At 45.2% G+C, this 23,145-nt stretch overlaps 1 protein-coding gene across 4 annotated transcripts in view; it reads left to right on the top strand.

Moving 5' to 3' along the window:
• Positions 1-23,145, top strand: part of agrn (agrin) — a 259,074-nt gene that overhangs the window by 195,867 nt on the left and 40,062 nt on the right. For 3 of the 4 annotated variants that reach the window (XM_087834376.1, XM_006785304.3, XM_087834374.1), the window contains exons 11-19: positions 3,370-3,518; positions 4,581-4,686; positions 7,160-7,270; positions 7,841-8,005; positions 9,476-9,619; positions 12,259-12,383; positions 12,501-12,606; positions 16,818-17,222; positions 19,352-19,477. In XM_087834376.1, coding sequence (XP_087690502.1) covers positions 3,370-3,518; positions 4,581-4,686; positions 7,160-7,270; positions 7,841-8,005; positions 9,476-9,619; positions 12,259-12,383; positions 12,501-12,606; positions 16,818-17,222; positions 19,352-19,477 — 1,437 coding nt within the window. The remainder of the gene's footprint in view (positions 1-3,369; positions 3,519-4,580; positions 4,687-7,159; positions 7,271-7,840; positions 8,006-9,475; positions 9,620-12,258; positions 12,384-12,500; positions 12,607-16,817; positions 17,223-19,351; positions 19,478-23,145) is intronic. The other variant, XM_087834375.1, reaches the window with a different exon arrangement.

Below are 23,145 nucleotides of genomic sequence, written 5' to 3'. Positions count from 1 at the left end.
TCTTTTTCTGCGCCCCCCCCCCCATTCTTTCGGTCCCCTCAAATCTGACCCGGAACCTCCACAGGAAGCCTGTAAAACAGTCAAAACCAATTTGCAGAAAGTTGTTCTACTTCTCTCCTCCTGCCTGTCTTAAACAGGATTTGCTGCTGATGGATTCACCCTTGCCTGCATGTACAGTATCAGTGGTAGATTTGGCAAAATTAAGAGCACATGCTGTGTTATACAGCACCCTTGTCACAAAATGTAATTCTGTTTTTTTTTTTCTGCCTCTATTGTAGACAGCGGCAGGGCTCTACATCACCAGTATGCGCAACTCCCCACTCCATACTTCAAATCTAAGATAAGCCCAGAGAGGAAGTGAATGTGTTGATTTATTTGCTTACGTAGACCTGACTTAAAAACCATCCTCATTAGTCTTGTTGGGAGGAGGGGAGCGCACGGCATAAAAATGGAAGTTGTTTTCTCCTGCCTTTTTATTTAGCAGTAATGAAAAATGACAGTGTTCCCACTGTTGGCCATACAGGGAAATTTATCACCTGTTTAATTTCACACTCGGGTAGGCCTGGCCTCAGCTCCTTTTCTCGACACTGACAAAGTGGTAACTGAGAGCAGTGCATCACCTACGGAGGCCCGAGCCCCCTTTTTTAATTGAATAGACATTTAATAAACAAGATTATGAGAGCAGGATCACACGGCGATGCTGGATCCTCACCCTCGTCGCTCCTCACACGGCACGGCTGTGATCAAGCTCCAAAAGACAGGAAAGGGCATGAAAAAACAGGCAAGTGAGTGGCTGGGTGGCACGAGAGCTTCCCGGAGTGTGATCAGCGTATTTTTCCTTCACGGTCCATTCATCATGGGGGCTTCTAACCTTCCGTTGAGGCGACAAAACTTCTTTTCTCCTCCTGCCATCTAAAAACACTCCATCCTCCCACTGGCTGTGATGCTTCTCCATCCTACAGGAACTTTATTTAGGCTAACGTGCTGTCACATCAGTCAAAGAAGGTGGTACTGATAGAGGGAGCAAAACCGTTGTCATTTTCAAAGAGGGAGAATTTCTTTAAAGCCATAGATGTCCCGAGTTGACATTCAGTCAGGTCATGATATCAGAGGTATCATAGAAATATCAGATGTCTCCTGGATCATTGATGTTGACACAACAAATCTGGTTTGCTGAACATCTTCAGCCCCCTCCCCTCCGTCATCTATAATTTACCCAGGTTCTCATGTTTTCTCCTCTTCCCTCTACTTTCATTAGCACACAGTTCAAGTCTTCCTCTTCACTTCCTCTATTATTTCTACTGTCAAACCCTCTCAGTCTTTTTTGGACATTATTCTTATGCAATTCATTTCCTTTCTTCTCTCCGCCGCTCAATTCTGGCTTCTTAATGGAGCTCCCCTGGCTAAATAGACTCAGGCTTCTGACAAGACTGAGTAAAAAGAAACGGATGGGCAGTACGGAGAGAATAGCTGATGCAGCCATCTTGGCTGGGGACATATTAATTGAAAGGTTCATAGGCAGCGTGGGTGACGGGCACATCAAAGAACAACAGCTAATTAGGACCCCCTCCCCTCGCCTTTCACTTTTATTTATTCCATTCTAGTGTCTTACCTCTTTTTATATATTTATCTTGTCTGTGTGAAGGGACCTGAGTGGAATATGAATCGGCTACTCCGGCATTTCCTTTTTACTGCGTCGTGCTGAGCTGGCAAACAGTAAACAGATACAGGAAGCCGACCACGGGCTGCTGAGCTCCCTTTCTGTTTCTGATCTCTCCTTCTCACTTTCAGATGCCATCTGACGCCGAGTACCTGCAATAATGTCACTGGCAGCTGAAAGCCATTACGCAGCGCATTAGCTGTGTCACAAAATGTTATGTTTAACTCGGACTGTGGTTCAAAATCAATAAGTTGCAACAATGGCAAATTCAAGTAAACGGATTAGGGTTGGGGCTTTAAAATGGAGACAGAGCGATGCTTTAATAAGCACTGATGGTTCCTAGTTTGTTGGGTTTTTTTTCTCGGGGAGGGGTGGGGGGGGGGGGGGGGCACTCTTCACAAAGCTCCAACTCCTCTGTTGAAGGCACAGATAGTAAAGCGACGTCTCCGCCGCCGTATCGACCACTCAGCTCTCTCCCAGCACCACAGCTGATGACCCATATCGAAGAACAGCCGGGGCTTCATCTGCCCCTCCCCGCACCGTGCACTGTGACCTGCTCCATAATCTACTTTAGGAGACGGTTTATGCTAAGTGATACTTCCATTACTCTGTGACATTGATTTAACCATTAGAGGCAGTGCATCGATACACAGAGCCGAACGAGCCCTAAAAGTAGACGAGAAGAGAAAGAAAGACCTCGATTACCTAATGCGCTTTGAGTCTTCTGCCTGCGCTGGGAGCTTTTAGTTGAACTGTAGTCCTTTTTTGAATAACAAATTTGTTTTAAATGAACTTTCTGCCAGCCCCCAGGGTGCCTCTCTCTGTCTGACATTCTTTCCGTCTTTCATGCTGCATGCTTTCATTCCCCCGCTTTCACACACGTTTACCTAATCTCCCTCTGGAGTTCCACTGTAGGTAAAATTTGCAACTTCAAAAGCCAGATCCTCCCATTTTTTTTTTGCCTGCACTTTGCAATCCCCCCCTCCCTTCCCCGAATTTGTTTTCCTCAAATCAACCCACTTGTCAAATATCCCCCCCCCCCCCCCCCCCCTTTCTGGTGCTTCTTTTTAAATAATTTTGTAGGGCTGTACATCCTGGCCCTTGATTGGGTTTTTATTTGTCCTTGCTCTGCCTCGTTCACTATAAACATTAAGCCAGCCTTAGCTGTTCCTCCTACTGCGATACACAGACGTGCATTTTTAAAACAAGCAAAAAGCCATTTCAGGGTCGCAGTTAAAGTGTTGCCGGGACAACTTTCTTTAAAGTCTCGGGAGATAATTAGATTTTACAGAACACTTTGCAATTAGTTGCATTCTCATATCGGGAAGCAGGCACCCATAAAGCAGGCCTCGCCACCAATTCTCTCCGCACACTTGGAGGCCGGAGTTAATAATTCCCTCCCCCTTTTTTTGTTTCTGATGTAATTGAAATGAAAGGATGCCTCACTGGTGGTGCAGAGATGTCTAATTTATTTAGTCAATCTGTGGCCCTCGCTAGACACGGTCATTATCTTGTACTACCAGCAGCGCCTTTGGTTGCCTCTCGCCATCACGAGGGGAAATGTAAATTATCTTAACTTTACGGCGCCCACAGTGTTTAAATGTAGTTTTAACTTCAAGACAAATAAAACTACGCTGCCCGCTAGATGTATAGATTGTGATGTGTGTGCATATGTTTGTTAATGATATTGTGTGTCTTTTTTTATGCAGACTGCGGCTCGGGCGGGTCTGGATCGGGTCAGGAGAGCTGTGAACAGGACCGCTGTCTTGTATTTGGAGGCACGTGGTACGAAGACGCAGAAGACGAAAGCGACCGATGCCTTTGTGAATACAGCTGCACGAGTGTGCCTCACAGCCTGGTAAGACGGCCTTCAAAAATCATTTGCCATTAGCTGCTAATGTGGTTAAATCTTCCAGTCCCTTCGAAGTAAAATGCAAAAACATAAATCGCACACATCTGCTTTTGACATTTTCATCGGACAAACTCCAATCTCCTATAAAATTACATGGAAAATTATTCCTGAATTTTTGTCTGTTTAGCATAAAAAGAAATCTAGATGTCTTCTGAATTTGCCGAATAACCTCGCTTGTTACAAAATCCATCAGGGGCCACTTTCTTTCTTATTTTCTTGTAAATTTGACAAAATTGTAAAACATGGGGGCGTGGATGAAGACACGGGGGACTTTTTCAAGGTCAGCTTCAGATGGAAAATCTTTTCGCAGCATTTCTTCTTCGGAGACAGCATGACTGTACAACCTCGGTAATTTGTAAGCCAACACAAAACTCAAAAAGGATCCCAGAAACTGAGTAACTGGGCAGAAGGAAGTTTTGTGACATCCACGATTAAGCATCAGAAAGGCGAGGCATAAGGCTGGAGATGGTGTTTATATTGCGTCCGTCAGTGGAACATATAGGTTGATATAGTCTGCATAACAGGGGAAAGAAACACTGTATTTATGGCTTACCTAACTGAACACCACGTGACGCGAGGAGAAAGCTCCAGTGACGACAGAAACAGACCTGTCTAATAAGCAGGAGCAAAAAATATCCTCTTTTCCCACGAGGTCATCTTACCGTCATGAGCAGCAGCAGCTTGCTTTGTTGTCACGGATGTGGCTCAGGTGTCACCGCATGGTCTTAAGTGTGGTGAAACTGATGACACCTGATTAAACCACGTCCATTACAACTGAGTAAAACGCCACCTGACAAAGGCCGTGAAGTATTATTGAAAGCAACCGAACTAACCACTTAATGGCTCTTTATTTCAGCGTCTAGGTGAATGCGCTTTTACTTTAAATACAGGGCACGCCTCGGTAAAAACACGCGGCCTGGTAATAACTGAAGCGAGGTAGAGCAAAAAGAGCTGAGGGGCTAAGCTAGACGCTGCTTCAGACTCTGCTTTGTGTCTTTCTTTTTGCAGGTTTGTGGTTCCGATGGGAAAAACTACAGCAACGAGTGCGAGCTGAAGAAGGCCAGATGTGAGAAACGAGAGCACTTGTTGATTCAAAATCAGGGACCCTGTGCAGGTCGGTACATTACTCCACTCAGAGTCTATGTCATTGCAGTGCACAAGAGCACCCTCATCAAGTCTCATTGTCGCTGACATCCCATTTCTCCACTCATTCCATCCATCGATGGGGTTGTAATTGTCTCTAGTTTGAGTGTAATTCTGACAGCACTGCTTGTCTCTCTTCAGTGTGACCTGGTTAGCCATAAGCAAGTGAAATGATGGGAGGTCAGTGTTAAATTTGATGTGTGGGTTTGTGTAATTTGCTCAGGGAAGGTTGACTCAGCACACTTTGAGCGTTCCAGCTTTTCTGGGAAGTGACTAGTCCACGTGGGCCGGCTCGTGAGCACAGTTAAAAATCTTTCTCTCGGGCCCAAGTGTGAACTAACAGATAGTAATAAAGGCTCACTTTTCTGTCCAGATATTCAGAGAATTTAAAGCAATAAACCTGTGCTCCGGAGCTTGCTTCTTAGCCCTCAGGACACCACTTTCCCCTCTTCCTTTAATATAAACTCCCTCTCTTTGCATGTGATGAATGACATTTATCAGCCACAAACGCTGTGAGATCAGTGGCAGAGCAGCAAAGGTTAACCATCTTCCTCTCTGTGGCTATGTTAAATGAAGAGCTTTTTGCTAGCACAGGCCAGGGAGCAGAGCAAAAGGCACTTAAGGGATTTTGTGTGATCATTCCAGTCTGTTTGATTCCCCATGGGTCTGAAAGAGAGGAGGATGGAGAGAGTTTGAAGAGAGTGAGAATGAAGGAGCTGCCAGTGTTTTCACACACATCTCTGCAGATTCTTCTCCTTCCTAAGCTGGCCTCCTTGGGCACTGACTGTCACGCTTCTCTACCATCCATGGATAATCAATCCTTTTTTGAAGAGCCCTCTATGGGTACAAGGCCTCTGGGTTCCCATCTCCTATTGGCTAATGGGGGGGGGGACTCAGATCTTGGGGAATTTCACTGCCCTCTGCATTAGCTATGTAAGGAGAAACTTCATTTGACCTCAGCTCCATAAACTTTATCAAAACATGCCAGCTCTCAGTAGCGGAGCATGAAAGCAACCTTGTATTTCAGAGGTTCTCAGTTTGAAAAGCTACCTACTTTGCATACAGTGTCAACACAGCCGTCTGCTGCATGCACATTTGTAAAGTTTGCCTCTTGTAGCATTTAAAATAGTATTTTTTTTAATTTTTTTTTTTTTTGCCGCCTGCAAACTCAAATCAGGGTCAGGGATTTCGATATAATCCACTGAAATTTTTATTGGTTTACTAGACACATGTGCAGATGTGCCCTTGCAGGAATATAAAAGACCAGCAACAATCAGCGAAGCGGAGAAAGCGCAGCAGTGGACCTTGAAAATGTGAGGGTAATATTGCATGTCACAGCGAGGTGCATTGTGCCGGACAATGGGGAAAAACCCTTGAAGGGTGGAAGAACATATGAAATTAAAAGTTCTCCTTGTCCTAATAGGCTCAGTACAGATAGCCGAATGGAGCACTGAAAAGTGGCAAGTTAAATGAACTGTGTCCAAAGCCCATCTCTGGAGTGGGAAAGCACTGGAAAAAGAGCGCGCCGAGTCATCACCATTAGGCTGAGGCTCATATCCACACCAGTAACAGTGTGATTTATGGCCCCTGTATCTCCAGCCTCCAAACTCCAAATGAGCAACACTAGAAGAGGCGATGGGGAGGGGAATAGAGAGACACACAGAAAACCAAGGGTTTTTCCCGTTTCTATCTACAACTTTACTTTTCACTCCAAAGTATGAAAAAATGTGAACAATGATGCTTTTGCTCCGGCCATTAAACAAATCCTATTTTCCTCCCACTGACTGTTTTGTTGTTCTCTTCCAATTTCTGGAGAAGCGCCAGGTTTGAGGAACGCATTTGTTTTTATTTTGTTGAATGTGGCTCTGTATTCAGTGCTGTCACACTATTTTGGCGTCTGGTGCATCCTTAGACAAAGGAGCTCTCCACACAGTGTGCGCAGGCAGAGACTGCTTGGCAAATTCCTTCGCATTATGCAGCAGGCCTTTTTTTTTTCTTCTGCTTCTTCTTCTTCTTTTCTTTTTTTGAAGGTTGTAGGGCAGCGGTGCAATTTCGTAATATTAGACAAGAACAAATGAAGAGAACATGCCTTCTAGTAGGTGGTAAATGTCAGCTTCTGCACATTCACCAGAAATGCCATTGTTTGTTTTCACTGGAGGTAATAGCATCATTTTCCCCCTGATTTTGAGCCATTGTGGAGAAAGTAGCAAATAGAATTGTTATCTTGAAGCCGACTGCCAGGCTCTCCACCTCTGCCCCTCAAGCCAATCTCATTGTTGGCAAAAAGTTACATGTTGTTCAGAGATTGTGTTGTTTAATTCCCCTCCTCCACCACCATCAACAAACCCTACAGTAATCACTCAAATGCTGGTGTTCCTCTTTCTCTCCCTGTTCCATCTTCCATCTCCCCTCCCTTTCCTTCCCTACCTCATCGGTGATTTCAGCCGTATCTCTGCCGGACCCGACGGTATCCGAGCACTGCAGCGTGTCAGTGTACGGCTGCTGCTCAGACAATGTGACGGCCGCCTTAGGAGTTGGACAGGCTGGATGTCCCGGTGAGTCGTATTCTGTGTCCCACTTTGACCCGTCAGTGTGTCACGAGTTTTTTTAAAAAAAAGAAAAAAAGGAGGAAAGAAAAGTAGATCCTATCAGGCTGTTTGCAGCATATGGGCCTCGTTGTCCTTGACTGCAATTACAGTAGCAAAGTTGCAGAGCCGAAAACGTTTCATCTTAATCCAAGGAATAATTATGATAATTCGGCGCTGTATCAACAGAAAAATCTCTTCATCTGATGATCCTGACAAATGATAGCGCGCAGATGGAAGAGAAAAGGCTTGCATCGAGCTGTAAGCCAGGGGATACAGCATGGATGGAGAAAATGCAGACGTAGAAATAAGAATACGCAGAGATTTAGAAAAAAGGAAAATCACCTCAGCGCGCTTTATCCGCCTTTTTATTTGCGGAATAGGGTTTAGCTGACATTTGAGCCTAGCATAAATCTCTAGTACAGAGTATCCATCACAGTAAGCATTATCCAACTCGTATAAGCTACAGGGATCTATAAACAGCAGCAGTGTAAGTTTGCTGTAGAAAAGTGAAATTCCTTGTTGCTCTTTTCCCCTCAGCTACCTGTCAGTGTAATATCTACGGCTCCTACAAGGGGACGTGCGATCCAACCACCGGGCAGTGCTCCTGTAAGCCGGGTGTCGGAGGGCAGAAGTGTGACCGCTGTGAGCCGGGCTTCTGGAATTTCCGCGGCATCGTGACAGAGAACATGAGCGGCTGCACTCGTGAGGAATTCCTTCTTTGTATCTGATCAGCTGTGCAAATGTGTTTTATTTCGATAACGTTCATTTTATGTATGTTACTTTTCAATCTTTACATTTCCTCTCCACAAATGGTCTGTGCACACACACACCAAAAAAAAAAAATCCATGCACATCAAAGTGTTAACACGCAGAGAGGTTTTATTTGGTTTTCAGAAATCCCGAAATAGTGAAATAGTTAGTCTAGATCAGAGATGTCAAAGTCGGTTTAGTTCATGGGCCTCATATAGCCAGCTTTGATCTCCAGTGGGTCTTGTCAGTGGGTCTTGTCAGAAACTTGTCAGGATCTGGAACTTTCATCTCCAGCATCTCCGCAGACATCTCCAACTTTCATAGTTTGCAAAGTCCTGACTGACTTGTATGATTCACACCCCCTGCTCTAGATACACCATCAATATTTCTGTGTGCACTTTTCTTCTGATCTACTTTACTTTTATAGTTACTGAACAATTTTTTTTTCCAGAGTATAAACAATGTTACCGTCAGTTATTCCCCCCAATGTTTTCTGGGAAGAAACCCAAAACCTCTGAGTCTGTAAACCTAAAGTCTTTGCCAAATAAATCCAAATCTGCATGGCTGAAATCCACTCTACATAAGTGAGAGTCATATTTCTCAAGATAAGAGCCATAGTTTGACAATACATTTTTCACTGAATTAATAGCGGTGCCTCCGAGCTACCCTTTTTAGAACAGCAGTTTATAAAATGAATATCCATAAAATCTAGTCAGTCAAATTAGATTCTCTTCTAGTTAAGCTCCATATATTTATAGAGCTTAACTATTTGATGAGAGTTTTTGTGGAAAGATGTCTTACTTTGTCCTTTAGACCTGTCAAGGCTGTACTGAATGAACCATTCTCATTTGTATTCGAGTAAAGAACAGGGTCGGGACCCCTTGTTTGTCTTGGTGTAATGCAATATGGTGACTAGCTCGTATCCTGCCGCTGAGGTATTATAGGACATAGCTCCCCAAGTCACAGAGCATTTTCAGTCAACAGCAGGAAGCCTGCAGGTGCCTCACCCGTGGCCTGACCTTAACAAGGTTTACCCAAAGCAAGCAGACAGCACACCACACGCCAATACCACGTTCAGCAGGAGAGGAGTGGAAAACACACGTCATTGATTCCAGGAACATAATGGACTTGATGTCCTTCCCCGGTGTTGTTTTCCTGAGTTTCTTTTACGTACTCATTCCCCTCCTTCTTGTCCTCCTCCTATGGCCCCTAGGGCTGGTTGAACTATCACCAACCCTTGATACTTAAGACAAAGATGTCTCTCAAGCACAACGCTACAGAGGCTAAGGTTGCTTCAAGCACAGTTTGTACAGACTATAAACCGAGCTATTCCTATCTCTCTTCCTGCCGTCGTCGCTAATTGACTGGCCTTTTTTTCCCCTCATCAATCTCTCTCATTTTTTTCCCACCTTTCCACGGCAGCATGCAACTGCGACGCTACGGGCTCAGTCCGGGATGATTGTGAGCAGATGTCGGGTCTGTGCTCTTGCAAGACGGGAGTGAAGGGCATGAAGTGCAACGTGTGTCCAGATGGGAGCAAGATGGGCATGAATGGCTGCGACAAAGGTAATAAGAAAGAGCATCAAGGCCAGTGTGTGGGGCATTCAGAAACCAAACACACACACATTTCTCTCCTTGGTCCCAGCTTCTCTCTATCATTCCAAAGTGGTTTTTCTGTCACTTATCTGATTTGTGGATCAGCCTCGAAGCAGCCATTTCTTTCTTCATCGGCTCTTTGCATCCATCAGCTTTATTGGCAAAGAAGGAAGTGGCTGCAAGAGAGCTGTTCAATAGTGATTAGGAAAATACTCAAGTGTACAAATGGCATGTGGATGACACATTTCCCATTGATATTTTATTTTCTCTACAACATTCACAGTTGTGATAATTCACTGTTCTTTGAATGTGTGGGTTTATACCTCTGTTTAAGGACTATTGATTACTTTTGATTAATAATAAAAACAGCCCCGGTGATTGTACAAGCCACAAAGCCGGTTGAAGGAAAGGTTAGTTCCTGCTGTGGGGGCCTGCAGCTCCTTGATTAAGATGCACCATCAGATATCGACTGGAAGTCAAATGCTTAATGAAGCCAGCAGTCCCAGCACAGTGGTGGGGCTCTTCGCCACACACCCTGCCAGATAAAAAGGACGAGTATTAGGAGGGTGCAGCACATAAAAGCAGGAGCTAAAGGGTGGGGTGCTCTAAGCCTCTGTGATGAAACAATGCAAAGACCCCACACTCACATCCAGGTGGGTGGATGGTGGACTCCCTGCAGCAGATCCTGCTGCGACAGCTTCAAGGCTTCAAACAGTCTTTAGGGGAGAACTGAGGAGAGATCTTGAGTGCTCACATTTGTGCCCCTCAGAAGATAAACTTTTTTTGTGCAGCAGTTTTGGAAAATTGCTGTGCATGCCATGAATAATTGAAACTCAGAGAATTTGGGAATTCTATTATCACTGTTATACGGTTGGTGTAAAGATGCTGAATACAAGACAAGGATGAAGTCTTTCACCCTTTCCACACTATAAAATCACCCCGAGTGCGACAAGTGGTGTTTTAACCTCCTAGGACCTGGCGTCCACATATGTGGACATCAAATTATGGGTTGTCTAGACCAAAATACTAAATTTTGCTCTACAGGGCTCTTATATCCAAATATGTCCTCACATGTGTCTCTCATTTTTCTCAGAAACAAAAATCAAGTAGAAAAAAATCTGGTAATTCTTTGTTTTTACATTCATCAGGTCCCAATCAGCCCAAATATCAAAGAGAAATAAAAAATGCATAGCATGAAAGAGTTCAGGTCTTAGGAGGTTAAAACTGTGGCACAGTAGCACACGTATAGTATGAATGTTGTCAGCAGTGCAGATGAATTGTTATTCGCTGTTTGGGGTTAAAGTTTTATAGCTAGACGGCTTATAACACAGTTTGTTGTTATACTTTGAAAACCCCTCAGGACCTGATCCCAGCATATATATCAGAACTGCTATCCCTGTACTCTAAACCAGCAGCTTATAGTCTGTTCCCACGTCACTGTTAACACTCAAGAGAGACAGAGTGACTGCTGTATGCAGTATCATCTTTTACATTGCTTTTAAAGACTTTTTCTTTACATTTTTTGGTTATTTCAGTTCTTAACTATTGTGTTCAACTGTATTTTATTCTTTAATGGGTGTTTAACTGGCCGAACTTTTGGTACCTGGAAATTGTAATGTTTTCAAAGAGCCAAACACAGGAGACCAGGATCAAAAATTCAAAACCTTATGCATCAGCAAAACCAGCTGACAGAAAGTAAAGGTTGGAGTCTTGAAAGCATATTAGATGGACAAACATGATTGGACCTATACTAGGAACAAAGAACCAGGAATGAAAGGGCAGTAATACACAAAAAAAGCAAGGGAAGGCCAACATGAATAATGGAAATAACCAGCCCGTTCTCACTCCCGAGGCGTAACATCCCGACGATTTGTCACGTTCCGCGGCGTTCCTGAAGAACGCGGAAGGTCACCTTTATGTTACGCGCCGGGTTAGGGGTGAAATCCAGCAGAATGACGGTCCTGCGGTAATACACGTTCAAGCCATGTATTCCAGCCCTAACACTAACTTTGTCCCTAACCTTTACCAGCACTTTAGTGACGTTAAATAGTGTTTTCCAAAGCGATTTAAGTAAAATGAACGAACATATGTAGATTGATTCCAAACGGTTCTCAAGTTTAATTGTTTCTCCGATCTCATCATTTACGAACGTGTTGGGTGCCCGGAAGCGTAGTATGTTGACGATTTGTCACCTAGTGTAAAATATTACTCTTTGGAAGTGAGAAGGTGTTGAAATAACACTCACAGGAAAGAACAAGGATTACAGAATAAAGGAGGAAATCACTATGAAGCAACAAAACGTGGCAGAAATGTTGCCAGCTATAGTCTGATTTTACAGTCTCCATTGCTGTATATAAAGTACTCTATTTGCTCAAAAGTGTTGGACCACACCTCTTAATCTTTAAATTCAGGTGTTTTCAGTCCCATTGCCACAGACTTTTTTAATCAAGCACCTAACCATGCAGCCTGCATTCACAGTCATTGATGAAAGAATGAAGAGCTCACTGAATTCAAGAGTGGTGCTCTAACAGGATGCATAGATGACCCAGTACCTTTGTCCATATAGTGTGTACAGCACGTATAGCAGTGTAAACCTGTTTCTCCCACAGGTCCTGAAGCCCCAACTTCCTGTGAAGAGTTACAATGTAACTATGGAGCCACTTGCATTAAGGTGAATGGCCAGGCCCACTGTGAGTGCCCCTCACCTGACTGCGATTTGAAAAACAAAACCAAGGTGTGTCTTTCAAACTGTCTAAAGAAATAAGTTGTTTGAATGGAAACACATTGTTTTAGTTGCCTGTAGGGAGTTAACGTGTTCTCCCTTCGCTCCATCTCTGTCACTGTGGAGCAGGTGTGCGGCTCAGATGGGGTGACCTATGCCGACCAGTGCCAGCTGAGGACCATAGCCTGTAGACAGGACAAGGACATCACAGTGCAGCACTTTGGACAGTGCACAGGTGAGCCTCGTAGAAACCTCCATGCATAACGAGACACACGGATGGCCAACTGTTGTCAGTCCCTGATCAAAAGATAATGAGCAGTGCCGAGGGCCTCAAATTAACCCCCTCCTGCTGTTTCTCCTCCTATCCATCACTCTGATTCAGAAAGTAAGGTCAGAGCACTGTGAGAGCACATTTATCTTAAAATAAATGTTTCTGCACACACTCGAGCAGCTGTGCTTATTTCTTATTAAGGATGTGCTGAAGAGTATATAATAAAAGCATCTTACACGCATCATGTTCAATAGCACTTCTGTATATCGAACAAGCCTGTCTCTCCTCCTGGTTTTAAACTGCCTGGTGAGAATGAAAGCATGTGCCACACTACAGGGATCTTAGAATTAAGATGGTGATTTATTTATTTATTTTGAAAAGAAAAACAAGTTTGACTGGAGTCTGTGCCTTGCAAACTCACCAGATAGCAATGACACTTCCTCTTTGCTTTCCAGTCCCTTTGTTGGGATTTGGCTTCATCTTCAAACCCCCTGTTGGGGAATACATCAATCCCTTCGCAGCTTGATGCTGCCAGGAACACGATGCTGCTGAAGTATGATTGCACATGTAGAGTACATGTGTACTCAGGAAAAGGTACAGCTCTTGTCCCCCCCCTCCCCTCCATCCCAGCCCACATGCTGATGGACATTGCTTGGATCGGTGTAATAGGCACTGGGACCCTTGCCAAGGCCACAGCTTTCATGTACAGTGAAGTGGTCTCGCCGACTGCCAGCTTGCGTCACAGCAGAATTCTAGAGACGCCGCCGGCAAGAGCAGGAGGAAGCTCTACGCCAGCTGTGGAGCTGTGGCCGCGAGCCACTGCCAGGTGTCTTACATTTTCAGGTAGAAAAATGTTCATTCACCTCATCATTTAGTGGATCAAATGACCTCATGCAGAGACACGAGTCCCTTTTACCCCTCTTCCCTGAGTGATCCCCTTCAGACTCAAATTGCAGTATTCCAGATAGGAAAGGATGTTGATATAGTGTATGTTGATTTGTAGTTTCAGGTAGTCGGATTAAAAAAAAAAAGGAGTATGCTCAGTAAGGAATTGACAAGGCTTTGATAAGTCCCTGAACATCTGGTAATTACAAATTCAGTGCCGTGGGTTACCAGCAAATGGAGCCAAAATCCAGTCTGGTCTCACATTCCTCTGTTGCCTGGCAATAGAGATGTGGGTTGTGTGTAATCCCTCACCTAGCATTTCTGCATACACAGAAGGCACGAAGACGCCTCGCAGTGGACTCTCTCTCTATCCCTACGGGGACGACGAAGAGACAGGCGAGCGCTCGGGCCCCACAAGCAGCCGCGGAGGATCTTTTAATTTCTTCACCCGGATGCGGTCGCACCGCGGGTTGTTGTTCTGGCGCTGCTGTCGGCTCGGGAGTTAGATCTCGAGCTCATTTCACGTGTGGCTGGGTGCGAATTAGCATTTGCTCTGCCTCCACCCCTCACCACGCCAGAGCCAAGCCCGCCCTCCCTCCCACTGCTTACACGCAGCGCTTCCAGACGCCGGGCCACAGCGCCGTGGCATGCCAGTGCTCGCCGAGCTGCTCCGTGGTTTGACAGGAGAGCAGTGCCAAGGGCTCTGCTATAAATGAGTGAATATTGATCTTTTTTAACATCATTGATCTGTTGCAACTTTTTATTATACAAGGGAGCGTGACTGCTGCTTCTGCTGCTGCTGTGCAGTCTGCCGCTAATGGGCAGGCTGAGGAAAAAAATTACAAGCCTGCAGAAAAAGCTCCTCAAATCTTTCTGCCTGTGACAGAAAGCTGTGATGTTACCCGGCTCTCTCTGAAGTCTCTTCCAAGCAGCCGCAGAGTATGGGGAGGAGTATTGCCGGCTTCTTTGCTAGGTCTCAGCAAAAGATGAAGCGATAAGAGAAGAATCCTCAAAAAAATATGCATAAAACACTGTACCGAGCACCGGAGGGAGGGCATTTGTACCGGTGAGCAAATTCTGGCAGCGGGAGGAAATGGCCACCATGTTGGCAATGACCTGCCTCTCCCATATGGTGTTATTACCTGTAAGTTTGTAGCAAATTGGCAACGAAGGCCAGCATATGGCACAGGCAGCCCTCTGCCTGCTTGCTAGTCAGGGTTCTGTTGCCTTCTCCTCCATGTCCTGCGATTTTTTTGTGCCATTATTCACTCCCTCGTTCAGTTTGCCATGCCATGTTTCCCTGCTGCTGATTTGTTAACCTGTATTTTCCATCTGATTTAAACCCTTTCTCTGTCAGGCTCTTTTTCCCTATTATTTCCTCTCCTTGCCTCTGTGGCTTCCTTGTCTTTCTCCTCCAGTTTGCGCTTTCCGAATTCCTCCTCCTCACTGAGGGTGGCTGACTCCACAAACAATCTTAATAATCACCTGTCAACAATAAGTACACAGCTGAAGCAAGCCGAGATGACTATGATTTATTTTGCTCTCTACTCCGTGACATTACTGTCCAGTGCTCGACTGGGAGGAAATAAAGCAAAAAAAAAGGCAAATGGACTGTTAAACGTGATTAAGAGAAGCGTCAGCTGAACAGACTGTGCTGCCAGTCCTTCTCTGCTTTCTCCCAACGAGCGCTCCTCTCTTGCTTTATCCCATGTCACTGAGCTTGCTTCTGGAGATGCCCGCACACACCCAAACACACATTAGGCCCTTTCCAGGGACCGATCCGCTTGACGCTAAGCTTGGCACAAGACTGACAGGTGTAGCCGAGAGGAAACGCGATGCATGCCACCTTCCTTGGTGATAGCATCGCTCCTCTATGCACTCCAAATCTCTCTATTACAAATATCTTCCGAGCTTTAAGCTGACAATCTGTGCGTCTCCCGGGCTTTCTGCCGTCTCAGTAGGTATCACATTTCACACCTCGGTGAATAATTGCCGATCAACTAAGCGATTATAGCGGTGTAATTAAGTCCTACACATAATGTTAGGCGAATCCTAATGAGGCGCATGTCTACGGTATAGCTTTTTATTTTTTAATCTCCTCTTCATTTCACCTTCTTGCTAACACGCATCTGTGCTCGTGGGACGGCAAGGAGCGAAGAAATAATGACAATATTGCCGTGACTGCTCGCCACGGCTAAATCTGAAGTGTTCGCTTACGTAGCATCTCCCTGCCAACTCACTTATTTCCCGCAGGAGTTTTTGTCCCATTTATCTCTCTTTTATCGCCAACAGTTTGTCCTTTTGCACCAGAGCTTTTTGCATTGGTAATGATGGGCTCTTTACAGAGAGGCTCTTCCTCATGTGGAAGGATTCTTTTTTTGTTGTTGTTTTTGTTGCTCTGTGTGTGTGTGTGTGTGTGTGTGTGTGTGTGTGTGTGTGTGTGTGTGTGTGTGTGTGTGTGTGTGTGTGTGAATATTGACACGAGTGTGTTTGTGGTGGCATTGACGGATACTCATGCTCTCTGCAAGCAGCGCTCTTTGAAGCCAGAGTTAAAGCCGGCTTTTTTTTTCTTTCTTTTTTTTTTGCCCCATTTCTATCAATCATTCATCACCGGAGGCACTGGCTGTTGGTGATTAAAGCTGTGCTACTGGAGGGCAGCGTTTGAATATGGATATATAATTCATAGGCATTGGCACAGCAACACACAAACATGCATATTGTGCACACGAATGCATGCCATATGTGTACAAATACAAGCACAAATACCCTCCACACAATGCGCTGACACCAACTGGAGTAGTTTAACCCGGTTTGGGAAACATAACTCGTCTGCAGGCGGAGTGCACATGCCCGAATGCGATGTGTCATCTGTTGGCATATTCCATTTTCACTCTTAAGACCCCTGAAACAAAGATTTCTGACATCTCATCCATTGCAGGCTTTTTAATCACGGGCTGCTTGTACAAACAGGCCTGTTTGTGTATGTGTGTGGTTTCTAATGTAATTACTTAATGATACTGGTGAACATCGGGGAGATGGGTTAGAAGATTAGAAGGGGCATAATCACTCACTGAATACAGGGGTAAAAAAAAACCAGTTATAGTGAGCAGTAGGTTGTAATAATCATTAAGTGATTTTGTTATGTTTTATTGGCTAATTATGTTTTTTTTTTGTATTTCCTCTGGTGTGGTTTTTGAGGTTTTACTGCAGTTAAGTAAAACAAAGTCCAACACTTCCATCTATGCTCAGTCATTCATCCATTCCTTGCTTCCTCCCCTTCCCTCCACCAGAAACCATCTCTGAGCCAGCAGATCGACCCACCCCCAACCCCCCCGCCACCACCCCAAGCACAACCGTTGCCGCCGCCACCACCATCACCACCGCCGCCCCCTTCCATCCTAACATGGTGCACGCCGTCCCGCCTCCATGGACCGAAACTCTCGAGCAACCTGCGACCACCACCCCCTTTCCATCCCCTACCCAAAAAAGTGCGCAAGCAACCAGCCGCCACTCCACCCACATCCAGCCGCAAGCACCGCAGCCCAGCCCAATCGCTACCGCCGCCGCCTCCATCCCCTCGGCCGCCGCAGTCTCCTTCGAGGGCTCGGGTAGCGGGGATCCAAGCGGGGACGAAGCGACTGAAGAAGAGAGCAGCGGCGTCCCAACGGAGGCCAGTGGGGCCGAGGAGACTGTCGGTAAATCCCTGCTCTTTCACTTCATTATCCATAAAGCTTTGGGTGTGTGTGTGTAGGGAGGGGAGGTTTTTCTAAAAAGAAAAGGGGCTGGTCAAACTCATAGTCTTCTCTTAGTTCACATCATAATGCATTCATGCCATCATCTGTTAATTGAAAATGAAAAATAAGCACAGGCTTATGTATTTGTATGCAAATTGCTTTTGAGGAGACAAATGTCACAGGCAGGCAGGCAGGGAAGAGAAATCTTTGTCAACAGGTGCTGTTAGTGTCATTTCCACTTGCATAAGATGTATATCTCAATTTCAGACAGAAAATAATGTATTTGCATGGTTCACTGTTGCTACATCGCCCATGCGTTTTTTTCCTCCCATTCCACCAGCTCTCAACAGCTAGCAAAACAAAACCCAAGCTCTGTAAAATACACTCTAGATGGAACTGCTGGTCCGCATCTCAGGATCTCTGGAGCCTGACTTGACAGGCTGATGTGACTGGGAGGTTGAGGTGCGAGTGTGTGAGCCAGCATACCTTGTCACATGACTAGTCTCAAATCTTTCCCGACATGCCTTCCTGGGCTCTGGCGGCCTCTGGTTGAACAACAAGAGGACGACTAAGACTTTTCAATCAGTGCTCTCTTTTTGATTTTTTTCTTTTTTTTTCTGATGTTGCCTTCCATCCGTCTGTCCACCTCACCTGACAGCTTGCAGTAACAGGATAAGATTGATGGAACGGCAAGGCCCCAATGTGCTCTTCCTCGGCTCTTCCTCCTCCTCCTGCTCCTCCTCCCCTCTCGTTCCTGCTCCCCGAGTTTTAGATTTATTCTCTTGTCAGAGGCTGACCAGAGTGTTCGGTGATGCAAGGAGCATGTAGCTTGTCTGCAAAGGAGACCTGGCGTCTTGTGACTGTGTGTATATGTGTGCGTAAGAATGTGTACCCAAGTGTGCCTGGATGTTTTTCTTTTTTTCAACAGTCAGTTTGTGATTGTTTGATTAGACGATTTTCCAGGACAGTTTTGGATATTGAAATACTGAACTAATCTGTTTCGTCATCTGTTTTGTGTGTTTGCGTCTGTGTGTGTGTGTGCTAGTCTTATCTCCTGTTCCTCGTGTCACTGTGTTTGTCCAATCCAGAGTGCACATGTCACCATCTGAGCATACAAATGTGAGTAGGTCAGAGGTGCACATTTGCACATTTTTGTGCCTGTGGTATTTTTGCAATCCGAACAAATCTGTGTGTGTATTTGTCGTTGTGTTTATCTGTGTTTATTTGACAGCTTTCATGGCTTCCATAGGAGTTGCACAGACCCTAGTCATTGTGCACTGCCCAATGCTTCTGTAAATGTGCAGACCACATGCCAGCAGATGCCCCATAAACCCCAGCCTCCTCCCACCTTCTGCCCCGCCCCCTTCTCCCTCCTCCTTCCACATCCTTTGACCGCATGTCCTTGAGAAGGACGTCCCTCGCCTCTGACGTGTTTATGGCTTGTTTAGCCGCTAGATGTTTGCCTCGACGATTATTTCTAATCTCTCCGCAGCCATAAAGTGCACCGCCTCGACACCGAGACAACTCCCCCTCCGCCAACACCATCATTAGAGTGGACCGAAGCTCGCCGCTGTTATATACACACTCATTCTTCAGATAGAGCGAGCCGAGCCACTTTTATGTCTGTAATGTCCCAAGATAGCCAGATATGCAGTGACAGTAACACAAACACGAGTGTATGTTTTTTTTGTCCTCCTGGGACTCCTTGAAGGTAAAACTCATCCAATCTGCAGCGAGCAGTTATCACATCCTCCCATCATTAAAAGTGAGCCATGTGTGAGATGACTGGCAACACTCCCCATTAAGTGTTCTCTACCTGACAAAAAGAGTTCCAGGTGTACAATCAGTTCCAGTGAAAATGCCATATAATCACTCCTGACAGATGCCTTTATTAGTGTCCAATCACTGGTCAGCACTCTAAAACAAACACACAAACATGTGTAGACGCGAGAGAAAGTTGGAATTGTAGGTTTTTGACCTTGGAATCACTGCTGGTGTTGAGTGCCTAAAAATTGTAGCTCTGTTCTGGGTTTCCTACATAAGCTGTAACGTTTCATGAACTATTATGAGCCTCTGTGTATCACCCTCAGGTCCCACAATGGCGAGCACCACTTTACCCACACTTGAGGACAGGTCGTCCTGCGACAACACAGAGTTCGGCTGCTGCCCTGATGGCAAGACACCATCCAGTACTCCAGAGGGCGCCAACTGCCCCTGTAAGTCAAGCGCACCTTTGAAAAAGACTTTCTTTACTCTCTAATTACCTAAACATCTTCCCAGCTGTCTTCTGCGTCTTCTGTCTGTTGCTGTTGTTTCACCAGCTTCTGTAGCTCTTGCTTTGAGTCGCAGAAGCTCGGGCTCTGTTTGTATGGAGGGCGCCTTTCATGGGTCTTTTGAGAAAAGTAATTGGCTTTCCCTCTAAGAGTGAGATGAGAAGACTGATACCGCTCTCATGCCTGTGCATTAAGTATGGAGCTGGAGCCAGGAGGTGATTAGCTTAGTGTAAAGGCTGCAAGCAGAAGAGAGCAGCTAACACATCTCTCTGCAAAGCTCACCACTGAACGCTTTGTGTCACCTTATTTAACAAGCACACAAACTCAAATGTGGTAACGACGGTTTCAGAGGGACTTGTTGGGAGTTTCTTCTTCCTCCAAACTAATCGTGTCACAGCTTCACCTCCGTATTTAAAGCAGAAAACAAAACAAAAACCCAAATTTTCCAGCTGTAACCTCTGCTGCCTGAGGAAGTCCTTGTCGTCCTCCTCTGTTTGCGTGGCCTTGCGCTGTTTTGCCCCAGACATCAGTAATTGATGTGCTGTCTTGAGCTTCAGAGGGAAAAAAAAGTGCAAATGCTAAAAATAGTATTGCAATGGATTATTGATCCAGACAGAGTTATCCGCACAACATATTGTTAAGGAATACTGTGTCGGAGGACAATTTCTGTTATTACAATAATTAAAGTGACTCTCAGTTAACTCGTGAAACACAGTCAGAATAATTGGCGGGAGTTGGCACAAAATGCAAGAAATCAACTACCCGTCATTGTCAGTCTGCCAGTGTCGTGATTCAGAGTGACACTGCTTTCCATCTATTTCAGTCTGTATTCATTGGCTTACATGTGAAAATTGAACATAATATATATAAATATTTAAAAGTATAATATACAGTAAAAAAATCTTCCTTAATCATCACTTGTGACATATTAAAAGTGTGTGGGGATTTTATCTATGGAGACCTATTTCTTCTGATTTTGCTGTGTTCAGAAGGTTTCTGGGATGCAGTCGCTTGGCTGTAGGTGGATAGCATAGGCGCCAGCCAATAGTAGCACACAGAATATGAGGACAGAAGTAAAAAAGCAAACAAAAAACATGGAAACCGGCTTATATGGCTGCTTCCGTCTCTCTGCTCTGCTCGCTGTTTAGGTAAGAAATGTATAAATAGCTGCGAGTCTGAATCTCTGTCGCCAACACACACACACAGTCGCACAATGTGTGCACCATCCCGCGCAACAGGAAGAGTGGATGCGTTTCTTTGTGCCACCAGAATCAAAACATACCATCATTCCTGACTCTAAGCCTGCTCCCTGTCTTCACTGATTCAGTCATTATCTAGCTCGCTCGACCACCGCTGCTGTCTGTTTCGCTCGGTGAGTCGGGCAAAGGGGCCAATTTTCAGTATTGTGTTTCTAAACATTAGCCACCATTTGCCTCGTGTTACACCTCTAATGTTGACTTTACAAATCGGGATATCGGAGCGTTTGGCTTAATTGTTCAGAACAGGTGGTGTTTTTTGGTTTTTCTCTGCAGCAGTGTTTTTATGAATCACTTCTATCATATGTAAATGAGCTTATTGACAGGTGGCAGGAAATTAAAAAAGAAAAAGAAAAACAGAAACAGTGAAACCATTAGTCTGACCTTGGTAAACCATTTTTATGAATTCTGCAACACTTTGCAGTCTCGCCCTGATATTAGTCATACACCAACAGATCCTCAGCGAGTTTCCTTTTCTCTTATTTTGCTCGAGACTCTTGAACGCTCTTTCCTCTCCTCTTTCACCCTCGCTCCTTTTCTTTTAATCTCCCTCTCCTCTTGAATTCGCACCCCTTCTCTTTATCAGTCCGCGCCACTGTTCCTTAGTTCCCTTCTGAGCTCTTTCTCACCTTTTCTCTCTGTCTCTCGCTCTCTCTCAAACCAGTCAATCTCAATCCAGTCTTGCATCAGTTCATTTCTCTCTGGAGTTGAGCGGCGAGCGAGCCCAGAGACTAGAAGGGGCCGACGAGCGCTGTTGTACCAATCAGTGACTCCTGCCACACTCAGTTCATAAAGATAAAGGGCTTCTCTCTCTCCCTTCATTTCTCTATCTCTCTCTCTCTCCATCCCTCGGTTGAAATCTGCCGTCTATTTGTCCTAGCCGTGGTAGTCTGACTGATTGTGAAAAGAGGGATTCACTCTGGCTCTCGGGGGAGCTTTGGGTCATGACTTGAAAGAGCTCAGGCCACAAATTAGTGCATGGAGTTGCATTTCTGGCACGGTGAAGGTCCCCTAAGCCTTTCAATAAACCAGCAGAATTTACTGCCACTCAGTCTGCAACATGACCTAAAGATATGAGGCCACCTTTGCCCATCCAGAGCCCTACGCCATTTATTTCTTTCACAGAATTTACAGGCAGGGAGAGGTGAAACATGAAAGGTTCTGTCGAGGTTGAACCCTGTGACATTTAGCCTCGAATCCGGCTGATGATAGAAACAAGCTCGGGCTACAAGAGAACTGTTAAAACGAATCTGCAAAAGCCTGTAAATATTTATCCCAGCTAACAATGACGGCACACCAGCGATCGATACTTCATTCAGCTCAAGTGTTATTACCAATAAAACCGAGCTGCGTGATAAGCTGATCAATACGCTGGATTTGTTTTCTTTTTTCTTCTCCCGAGAAGGCCTCAGCCAATCTCCCGCTCATTAGCAGTGAAATGACACATCCCTCTGCCTCGTGCAACGGCTGCTATTTCATTGTACGACACAGTTTATTGATATCTGACGGGCTGTCTCACGGGGGGAAAAAATAATTGTTCATGTTCAGATTATTAAGACATCACATGTGGAAAAGGCTCAAGGTTTGGTTTAGCCCACACTGACATATTTAAAAAAAATTAAACACCTTGGTTATAGATTGCATTGGGTATATTTCCCAGTATAGTGTAATATAAAAAAATGACTCTAGGTCCTGCGTATGTTAAATTTAATGGCATCGGGGATAATTGCCAAATGCTAATGTGAAAGTTATTGGCACACTGAGCTCCAGATACTATAAACTCTTCCATATGCCTGGGGAAGTCTGACATATCCATTACATTTTACAGTTCACTAGAATCTGATAGCCAAATAGCTCTGTCTGTCTTTTTATCACTCTCTTTTCCTCTCTTTACGTCCGTCACGGCAGTGGTCTGGAAAATCACCCTTTCTGATGTTTGTCTTCTTTGCAGATTAGAAGTCAGATCTCGCTCGCCCCCCCTCTCTTTTCTTTCTTTACCCCTCTCCAAACTGTGCCCATTTGCCTCTATTTTATGGCTACCGTCACTTGTGAATCGATGTGTGCCGCCTGTGAAAGTACTGTAGATGGTGAGGGAGGGGAGCGAGAGGGCGGCGGCACGCGCGCGTGAGCGTGTATCGGTAGTGTCTGCTGTCCTTTTCATGCAATTTTAACCAGGCTGTGTCAGTCATCGGTCCGCCTGCATTAAGGAGACAATTATGACTATCTTTCACGATAATCATACAAGTGCTCGTCCTGTTCTCTCTGGCATTGCTCAGGCAGTGGTAGCCATGATTGATTTGGGCAATTTGTTCTGCTGATTATGAGCGGCACAGAAACTCCTCCGTTCTCCACCAC

The sequence above is a fragment of the Neolamprologus brichardi genome, chromosome 20 (genome assembly GCF_056152115.1).
Source record: "Neolamprologus brichardi isolate AB-2024 chromosome 20, ASM5615211v1, whole genome shotgun sequence".
NCBI lineage: Eukaryota > Metazoa > Chordata > Actinopteri > Cichliformes > Cichlidae > Neolamprologus > Neolamprologus brichardi.
The sequence above is the reverse complement of the archived record's forward strand: the minus strand, read 5'-3'. Positions and strand labels throughout refer to the sequence as shown.